The sequence below is a fragment of the Podarcis raffonei genome, chromosome 1, assembly GCF_027172205.1.
Source record: "Podarcis raffonei isolate rPodRaf1 chromosome 1, rPodRaf1.pri, whole genome shotgun sequence".
Classification (NCBI taxonomy): Eukaryota; Metazoa; Chordata; class Lepidosauria; order Squamata; family Lacertidae; genus Podarcis; species Podarcis raffonei.
In genome coordinates, this window is record NC_070602.1 from 31027460 (window position 1) to 31036843 (window position 9384).

At 45.0% G+C, this 9384-nt stretch overlaps 2 protein-coding genes across 8 annotated transcripts; one reads left to right on the top strand and one right to left on the bottom strand.

Annotated features, from left to right (window-relative positions):
* Positions 1-990: 990 nt before the first annotated feature.
* Positions 991-6754, bottom strand: ZC2HC1C (zinc finger C2HC-type containing 1C). Of its 4 annotated transcripts, none has more exons than XM_053379212.1 (4): positions 6637-6754; positions 6021-6116; positions 3351-4638; positions 991-2337 (listed from the first exon to the last, which is right to left on the bottom strand). In XM_053379212.1, the coding sequence occupies exons 3-4, from the start codon at positions 4617-4619 to the stop codon at positions 2032-2034; spliced, it is 1575 nt and encodes a 524-aa protein (XP_053235187.1). In that variant the 5' UTR covers positions 4620-4638; positions 6021-6116; positions 6637-6754; the 3' UTR covers positions 991-2031. The 4 variants fall into 4 exon arrangements, with proteins under 4 accessions (XP_053235187.1, XP_053235172.1, XP_053235180.1 ...); XM_053379197.1 differs by having other exon boundaries at positions 6623-6721; XM_053379205.1 differs by lacking the exon at positions 6637-6754 and adding an exon at positions 6495-6589.
* ACYP1 (acylphosphatase 1) lies at positions 6552-8890 on the top strand. 4 transcript variants are annotated; one of them, XM_053379234.1, is made up of 3 exons: positions 6552-6746; positions 7448-7543; positions 8456-8890. In XM_053379234.1, the coding sequence occupies exons 1-3, from the start codon at positions 6567-6569 to the stop codon at positions 8669-8671; spliced, it is 492 nt and encodes a 163-aa protein (XP_053235209.1). In that variant the 5' UTR covers positions 6552-6566; the 3' UTR covers positions 8672-8890. The 4 variants fall into 4 exon arrangements, with proteins under 4 accessions (XP_053235209.1, XP_053235218.1, XP_053235227.1 ...); XM_053379243.1 differs by lacking the exon at positions 6552-6746 and adding an exon at positions 6874-6979; XM_053379252.1 differs by lacking the exon at positions 6552-6746 and adding an exon at positions 7003-7129.
* Positions 8891-9384: the final 494 nt, after the last annotated feature.

Sequence of the window (9384 nt, forward strand, 5' to 3'; positions counted from 1 at the left end):
CAGAGGTGATGCTGATGTTGGCTTGGATTCACAGTCAAAAAACTCCATACCTCACAGATGGCAGCAAAAATCAATCTATTTAAATTGCCTCCTCAGGCCTCTGGTGCCAAATCAAGGCTCAAGTATATTCAGAAACTTTATACACAACTGACGATATATATTTTGCATATGAAGAAAGACCCAAATAAGAGTAGAGCCATCTCTCTCTTCTATGGCTTTGGCATCTTCCTTAGCCACACATGCATAATAGAGTACACTGCAAGGGTTTTTTTTGGGGGGGGGTCTGCTTGTTTTTAACTCCTTTGAAACAATCTGAATCTCTCCAAGTGCATATTTCTTACTGTTCTGCAGACAGTGCAAACTATTTTGTTGAAGAGATAATCTCTAAATGGTTGTAACTCAAGGAAAATGGGTTCTGGATTTTTCTTTAATTCCTCTTGAAGGGATTTTAAAATTTCCTTTGGCTGGTACAGGAGAAGCAGTGAAAACCTTTGATAACCACCTTTGAAAGCATGCAGAAAGCAAACAAGGGGAGTTGGCAATAGCCATGCGTGCAATGGAGAAAACCAGTTTGTCCTCAACATTTTTTTTTTACTTTGTTAGTAACAGAAATGTGGAGTGTGTTTTGAAAATTGTTTCATATTTCCATTATAGTAGCTCCTACAGTGGGGATACTCTCCTGAATTCCATGTCCTACTTTTTTACAAAGTTAAACACATCAGTACTCTTTGCTGCTCTTTTTTATGACCGGTGATATGAAAGGGGCTTATGCACACCACTAGTTTTGTCCTTACAATCTCTAAAGCCATATCAGTATTTCTCACAAGTGAATCAACACTTGCATTTTGAAGCTTTCGGACATCCGTAGCAATGCTTATGAACCACATAATCTGTTGAAGTACTGCATTGCATAAAATAATGCTGGTATCTCTGAAGAAGCTGTGATGGAGGTAATAGATTCCCACGTTCAATTATTACATTTCCCCCATGTTTTCCAAGTTGCCACATTCCACATATTTTATTACAGTTAGTTCATCACTGGGAGACAATGAATGCATACACACCCTGCTTTTAATGCACTTTTAATGCACTTGTTCCCCTTGCTTGCCTAACACTCTCTCTAGTTGGTGAGCCCCCAAAATGTCTCAGCCACTAACCTGACACCAAAGATATGGCTAGTCCAAATGCCCACCTCCTGAATAACTAACTAGTTTTCCTTCCCCGCTCCCCGAGCTTATGACTGCATAAAGAGGTAGGATTCAGTGGCCAAATCATGCTAAAGTAATCAATCCATTTTACAATCACCATTCTCATATTCCCCATAGCCATTCTTTTTTAGCTTTAGAGAAATTTGGACAGACCAGGTTTCTGTTTGCCAGTATTTGTAGATAGGCAAGAAAACTTAATGGCCAGATGAGATGGATAGCATGCAATATATCCAAGTAGGTATCACCCCTTCGCAGCAGTTATATTAGTAATACAGTTCTATAGTTTGAGCTTTACGTAATGCTGAGCATCTGGGTAGTTTAAGACCTTCATTTCAGTTATGGGAGCTAAGAATTCTCTGTTCTTGTATGAACATGTAAACCAAGAATGGTAGTCCACTTAGCAGATGCCTTACAAAGTTGAAGATTACCTCAAGACAGGTAAGAGTTCCTTCTGATAATTCTCAGTAGTATCTTTCTAGCACATAATCCCATGTCCTAGGAGGCAGACAGAAATCCTAATGTGCATGGGTTCTGTGAAGGGGAGGGAATGAGGACCAGCCAACAGCAGCAACACAGATGTAAGAGCACTACCTTAGGTCTAACTATTTTACAAAGTACTGGACCTTAATATGCAATACATGGGGTTTAATAATCTGTTCATGGTTTATGGGCTTCTCACTGATTTCACACCTTTGTATTTATATATAAAATGAAACTGCAGCACTGGGAATGCTGTCTGCTACTCTGTGCTATCAAACAAGGAAATGGCAGGGAGCCTCAACGTGATGATGCCAGTTGCAGATCTCACTTTGGCCCACTACTATCAGCGCTTCTTTTGCTGTGGCGGTGGGGGTCTGTTCTTAATGTTCTTGCACTTGGGAATGTGTCTCTCTGCCACCTTGGGTGCAAACTGACGGGTGCAATAAGGGCATAACTTGTAGTCTGGGTTCTCCATAGCAGGGGCTGGGGGGAGGTCTGATGCCTTCCCTCCTTTGGAGATTACTCGTTGCAGCTCACGAGCCCTACGCAATGTCTTGATGAACGATTCGTGCTTCTGTCTCCAGTTGCTTTGCTTAGATATCTCACTGTTTTGCTTGGAAGCCTCAAAATTTTGTCTGGAATTCTTTCTCTGTAGTGAGAAGGGGGAAAGGGAGAAACTATTAGTACAACCTGTTAGCTCACACTCTGATATTTCCTGCCACTGTTTTTGTTCTGGACACAGTTTAGTTATCATATACCAGATAGCAGGACATTTCTAATGTAACAAGTTCTTGGTCCCTATAAGGCAAATGGAACTACATAGCATATGTGAAGACCAAAGTTCTGCTAGGTGGACAGAACACGTGATGCTTTTAAAAAGTCATATCACTAACTCACAGGTCCACTGCAGAATGATATCACTAGGTTTTCTACCAAAATCATTGCCACTACTCAGATCATCTGAACATTGTAACTGGAATGCAGATGAAATCTCTTAAACTGGGGTAAAATTACCAGAGTTAATCTGATGATGAAATTGAACAGACCCTCTAAAATAGAAGGACTTTAATGCCACTGGACTGTTCCATACTTTTAAATATGAGTACTTTCTTCATTCTTAATTTCAGAGGATTGTTCTAAGCCTGATCTTAATCTTACCATGCAGCTGTGACATTTGTAGGTTAGTTATGAGTGACTTGATACATAAAATTTATTTGATAATTTTGAAAATTTGTTTTCACATCCTCAACATCTCGTTTTTGTATGATGAAAGAAGGTAAAATAGTTAGCATTCTCCCTACTAAGTCTTGGTGTATTTAACTAAACATTTACCAGGACTTCAACCTACTTATTGGGCTCTTGTCTGGTCTAATTTCTAGCAGTCACCCTACCCATGGCTGAATTGAAGTAAATGAATGGAAATTAGAGGGATATTAGGGATCATCAAGATTTATTAGGAATTCCACATGATTTGAAAGGAACTCCAAGCGTTAAAGAATGACCATCATCCCAGACCAAAGTGGAAACCAGAGAATGATGGCAAATGATGCTGGTACATCATTAAAGCTAAAAAGAACCCAGGCTGATCAGTGACTGTCTAAAAGTTCCAAACAAACCCAAAGGAACAGCAGGGTATGCATAACAAGTAAGTAAATGTATTACCTGAGAGGTGTCTGTACCCTTCAATAGATAATAGGTCTCTAATTCGGTGCCTTTTGCTCTAGCCTTGCTTGAATCAAACACTTTTCTCTTGGAGCCATGATTCTTCCTGCAGATGCTTATGTGCTTCTCCAACCTGGAGCAATAAAGCTTTCGCCCACAGAAATTGCACTCTCCCCAATCCTCTACACTGCTTGGAGCCTCTGTATATGAGGGTTCTGCTGCCACACAGTCAACCTGTCCCAACGAGGCTGCTGCAGAAGGAGCCTGGTCACGCATGGAAGCCAGTTCTGGGCTAGAAGTGGCTGAAATCTGGGATACATTCTCTCGAATTTTACTGTTGCTAGCCACCAATCTTTGCTTTTTTAGCTTTTCCATGTGGAGTGCCTGGGGAGGCAGGGTAGTCCCCACTGAGACAGCAGGGCTGTCTGGAATATGTACCTTTTGACAGTCACGCATTTGCGCTATAGACCTGGAAACATGGCCCTGAGTAATACCTGCTGTTTTCCTCTCAGGCATACATAGTCCTCCCCGCTGCCGTCTTCCTTCTGCTTCTGCCTGCTGCCTCTCCCACTGGATTCTTCGAAGCTCTTCTTCCGTTCTCCTCAGCTTCTCCCTGAGCAGGGCCTCCTTGCGCTGGATCTCCTCCTCTAAGCTCCGCCCAGCAGCCTCCAGTTTTTGAATGTAGCCCGACTCTGCCCTACGGGAATGAGAAACTGCTCTCTTGGATTGCTCTACAGAAAAAGGAGAAGGCCCTCTAACATGATGAGTCTTCACTGCATGTGACCTTCCTTTTTTCTCTGAGCTAGGGCTAATGGGAGGAGTCTTTCTAGCTGGTGGGCTCCCAACTTGCCAAGAACTGGGCAGGTGAACATTCCCAGCTGTATGGGGAAAGACTGGTTTTAGAGGGTATGACCTGTCCACACCTTCTCTCCGTTTGGTTCTCCAGTGGGAGGGCAGACTGTTGGCCTGGCCCTTGAAGTACCAATTGCGTGGGCCAGCAGAATAGAAACCTGCCTTCTCCAAGATCAGTTGACTAGTTTCTGCAGGCTGAGAACAAGAAGAGCTCCGCCCTTTTTGGATATGAAGATCTGCCAGCTTCTTATCTTTGTTGCACAGGAATTGCTGCTGGATATTACTCCTCAAGTGTTCTAGCTGGACCGGCTCTTTAAGAGCCTCAGGGTGGCATCTTTCCTGGCTTGTTGCAGGAAGGCTGGAATTGGCTGCCATTGGATCCATATGTGAACACACGGCCAGCTGCAAATGAGCCATTCAGCATTTCCAGTAAAGCCTGGGGGAATGCAACAAGTTACATACATGCTATGATTGGGGCCCTCATGCTAGAATCCCTTCCCCCTACTATAATAGGGGAAAGCAAGTACACAATCAGCTCTAGGGGGCCTTTACAGATATATACAGGGGGCCCTTGCTTTGCAGTGATGGAAACAGCACTGGCATATGGGGAAGATGACAGAATATTCCATGAGGGCCTGACATTGTATCATCACAATATCCAGAATCCTTAAATCTGTGCAAATGTAAGTGCACCAGGCAAATTTGACCCTATGCCATTAGAAATTTCTGTGTTGACATCAGGGCCTAAGGGAGCAGGAAAGGTGTAGAAAAGGGGACAAGAAGTCAACAGTGTATCAAGTTGTCCAGACCTTTCCTCTCTTAAAATGGACTGGCAGAGGGAGGGATCAAACCATTATATCTGCACAGAAAGCCTTTTACAAAGACTTTAATAAATGGTGGTGGGGAGATTCATAACTTGATGCAATCCACTATCCCACCCCTGATTCAAGGTTAGTGCAAGGAAACCTTTTCACACTTGGTCTTCTGTCTACAGGTTTGATCCACAACACTTCTCTAGTATTGCTTCTGCTACCCAATTATTTAATAAGCTTTTAACAAACAAGCCATTTGTATGTAGCCTTTACCTACTGCTAAAAGATAGTAATAATGGTGTCAGACAAAATTCTCTGGAGAGGGAATTTCATAGACAAGGTGGTACAACCAAGAGACCCTCTCTGTTCTCCATCCTCCCTACTTCAAATAGTGGGGGTACCTAGAAGAGAGCCTCCAAAGATGATAAGCACAGGAAAGCTGACATGGTAGTAAGTTTTCCTTCAGGTACCTGGGTATCAAGTCATTTAAAGATAAGCACCAGCTCTCAGAAATTGATGAGCAGCCAGTGAAGTTTTTAAATACACTTGAAATATGTTCAAAATGATCAGAAAGTATGCTGAACCAACTGAAATTACCAGTACTCAAAAGTACCTCACGTGCAATGTATCACATCTGTCAACCCTAGATTATATCAGGGTATGGACAACTGTGATCAAGCTATCTGTTCAACTGGTGCACCAACCTATGCTTATGAAAGGTTTTGACAATCAAAGGCAGCAGACTAAATAAAATGGATAAAGTTCTATATATAGCATCCAGCTGACAGTATACGTATAGCATCTAGGATACAGGATATTTAACTAGATATACTATTGCTCTCATTCACTATGACAGTTCTCATGTAATAGAAGACAGTAACATAGTGTACATCTAAGGCAGTGTTTAGGGTCAGTGATGCTACTGACCCTAATGGAATCAGCAAAATTCCTAATAATGGGAAGGTGGCCTGACAGGTGTTTGATAGCTCATTACAGGTACACTAACCTTAAGGTAACTGAACAGTTGTTTAGACTACAGTAGAAGCTTCATCAGATGTTGGCAAGAGATGGGCCTCAATGTCAGAAAGCTGATGCAAGATACCTGCCAAAATAATTCTTTTAAATCATGGTAGCTATTCCTATGGGAAACTAATAGAGGTTGCATCCTCAAGTCAAGGGTGGGGAACCAGCGGCCCTCCAGATGTTGCACTCCAGCCTCCATCATCCCTGACTATCCCCTTGCCTATCCTGGCTAAGGCTGACAGGTGTTGGAGACCAACAATTTGTGTCTGGCCACGGGGTCCCGTCCCCCGGCCCTTATTCTTCAACAAGACTGCCAGTTAGGTGCGGAATTAAAAGATTTCAACCCAGCGTCCTATTACCGCTCGCCCCAAGCGACTGCCTGCGGGGCAACAGGAGCCAAGCAAACATCTTCCACCGAGAAATGGGATGAAGTGGGTGAGGGGACACCCACACCCACCTGTTCAGTCTCCAGGGTAACTTGGACCCCCGCGCTTCGCAAGGCCTGCCTGCTCGCCCGCCCTCGCAGAGCATGTCTGGCTGCTCCAGACACTCGTCCCCAGCCCCTCAAGCCAAGCCTATTCTCACCTGCCTCTTCTTACCGCAGCACCCGATCCTCAGGGCAGCTGTTTACCACCGTTGCTTAGCAACGAGCGCCCGCGTGCTACATCCGGCTCCGTCCGTCCCCCCGCTTCCTGTCCGCATCTTTAGGGTCTGTATATCTCTGTGCGTTGACTTATTTTTATTTATTTTTAAGGGAAATGGTCGTCCCCTCTCTATGGTTCGAGCTTATTTGCCGTTCCAGCGTGAAAAGGGCCGGTGAGGCAGCGGGGGGAGGGGAAGGGTTAGAGAAAGAGACGTCGGGTCTCGTTCCTTGACGACTGTCTCCACTTCCGCTCCATCTTCTGGGGCCCTTCTAGTCACCTGGCCCAGAGCAGCTCCATGGTAAGGCGAGCCGTTAGTGGCGGTTGGTGCCACCAGGTGCCCCTGGCTCCTGACTGGGAGCTCGGAGACCGGCTCCGCTGCTTGGCGACGAGCCTGGCGGGAGCTTCGCGCGGTTAGATATAACACGCCGAGAGGCTCCTGAATCGGCAGGTCTCTCCTTCCCTCTTCTGTAGCCAAGGGGATGCAAATGACGGGCGGCGCCCTGACCCCGCCGCGCCCCTTCGCCCTCTGCCCTCCCTAATATGGGGCAGCACGCGGGGCTGGCGCCGAGTGGGAGGCGGTCCTCTCTCCCTGGGAGAGTCGCTGGGCCAAGTAGGCGCCGCCGCCGCCGCCACAACCATGGCTCCTTCGTCGGAGGCTGCGGAGATTACCGTCGTCTTCTCCCAGCATTTGCAGGGGTGGGCAATATGGGACCCTCACCCTCGGCGTCTCCTTTTCTGCCTAATCGCGTTTCTGCTTTTGGTCCAGGCGCCAGCGGCCATGGCGGAGGGAGACGGCCTCATTTCAGTGGACTACGAAGTGTTCGGGAAAGTCCAAGGGGTGTTTTTCCGCAAAAACACACAGGTGGGTGTGCTCTAGTCTGAGGTTTCCCTGGGGTAGGCAAAGGGAAGGTGGTGTGTGACTTTTCCGGTCTCGTCTCCCCAGCGCGCCCACACAGGCATTTGGGGGGGAAGCGTGAGCATTATGAGCGCTTTAGAAGCTTTGCTTGGGCAGCTGAGCAGATTATGTTGTGTATACACTCCCGCATCCAGTGCGTTCCTACTGCCTCTTTGAGATACATACACTACTTGGCCACAACTGCATCTATCTCTAGCTGTGTTTTAAGCTGGGTATGTGGACACAGCCTTGGGCTACAGTCCTATCTCCAGTCCATTTATTTAAGAGTAAACCACGCTGATCCTCAATTTGTATTGTCAAAAGGCTGGATTTTAAACAGTGGCTATTTCTTTCTTTTTTGGTATTGGTTGCTATGCAAATATATTCTGTAGTTTCCTTTCTATTAAGACTAATTACTCTGTGTATGTGTTTGTGTGTGTGTGTGTGTATGTTTCAGCATATATATATTGACAACGGAGCCAAACTGCTGAAGAATTACAGTACCTGCTGTGGCAGCAGAGACCAGTAACTCTTAACTGCTGCCTCCTGTGTTGTTTTTGCTGTGTTAGCAGCACTGAAGTGACCTCCCTGGGGTGCAAGCCTGGGCAGTGTATATGGAGGTCTTGGGCTGCCTAGACAAAAAGACACTCCTTTTGGCCTTGTTGATGTGGTCTAAAGGAAAGGAAAGCAATATGTTTTGCTCCAACATGGCTGCAGGAGCTGCAGGAAGGAGCATACAAGGCTGTCTTAGGGACTCCACTCTGGATTTGTATAGTGTATACTCCTTAGCCTTTCCTTCTCTCAGATATGTCCCACAAGGCAGCGTATTAGTATTTCTTTTTCCAGCATATAAATTGCATCTTTATATATATTTTTTAGACTGAAGGAAAGAAGTTGGGTGTCGTTGGCTGGGTGCAGAATACTGACTATGGCACTGTGCAAGGCCAAATCCAAGGTCCTACTGTCAAGGTGCGACAACTTCAAGAATGGCTTCAGAAGACAGGAAGCCCCAAGTCCCGCATCGACAGAGCTGAATTCCGCAATGAGAAGAAGATTGCTCGTTTAGAGCATAGTGACTTTTGTATTGTCAAATAATAGTGCCCCAGGGGGGAAAGCACTATATTTATAGTAAGAGTAATAAGCTCATTGGGAAGAAAGCGCTCCCTTTAGTTTTTATATTAATTGTTTATGTACAGATTTATTCACTTTTAACTATATATTTAAATTATTTATTTACATTGTGATTACATTGGTTACACTGAATGTTCTAAGAACTTGATGTGTTAAGAGTTGTTAATAAAGTGTATGCTTAGGTTTGTTTATTAATTTATTTATTTAACATCACCCCCTGGAGGTGCACTCCATTGTTTCTTGAGACAGGCAGATGCCAAAAAAAGTTTAGAGCATATGTACCCTGCTCTTAAATCAACAAGGCTCCCAGAGTGGCTTTACATACAATCAATTAAAACAAGGCAGTCCCTGTCCACAGGCTTACAACAATGGCAGACTTTGGTCTTTAAAATGTCAGTGGCACCCTGTGTAAGGCCAAAATCTGGTACCACCTCAGCCTCTCACCTTTGGTTCTGCTCAATTCACTACGTTATAGTTGCAAAGCCCTGCAGCGCCCTCCAGTGCAGTGGAACTGATTGCACTGCCCAAAATTCACCTCTGCCTACAATCTAAAAAGCCACAGCACATAAGGGACAAGGAGGGAAGAGGGGAAAATACATCAAACTCAGACACTAGTTTTTAAAACAGTTGTTTTTATAATGACAAGCTTGCATAGTTCAGGGGTAGGAGGTACATGA

Excerpts from the sequence above, each read along its gene's own strand:
- ZC2HC1C (XM_053379212.1), bottom strand. The coding sequence starts at position 4,619 with ATGGCTCATTTGCAGCTGGCCGTGTGTTCACATATGGATCCAATGGCA. Across the intron at positions 2,338-3,350 it reads AGGGTACAGACACCTCTCAG|AGAAAGAATTCCAGACAAAA; the intron begins GTAATACATTTA and ends TTCTCACTACAG.
- ACYP1 (XM_053379234.1), top strand. The coding sequence starts at position 6,567 with ATGTCTGGCTGCTCCAGACACTCGTCCCCAGCCCCTCAAGCCAAGCCT. Across the intron at positions 6,747-7,447 it reads TTCCTGTCCGCATCTTTAGG|GCGCCAGCGGCCATGGCGGA; the intron begins GTCTGTATATCT and ends CTTTTGGTCCAG. Across the intron at positions 7,544-8,455 it reads TTTTCCGCAAAAACACACAG|ACTGAAGGAAAGAAGTTGGG; the intron begins GTGGGTGTGCTC and ends TATATTTTTTAG.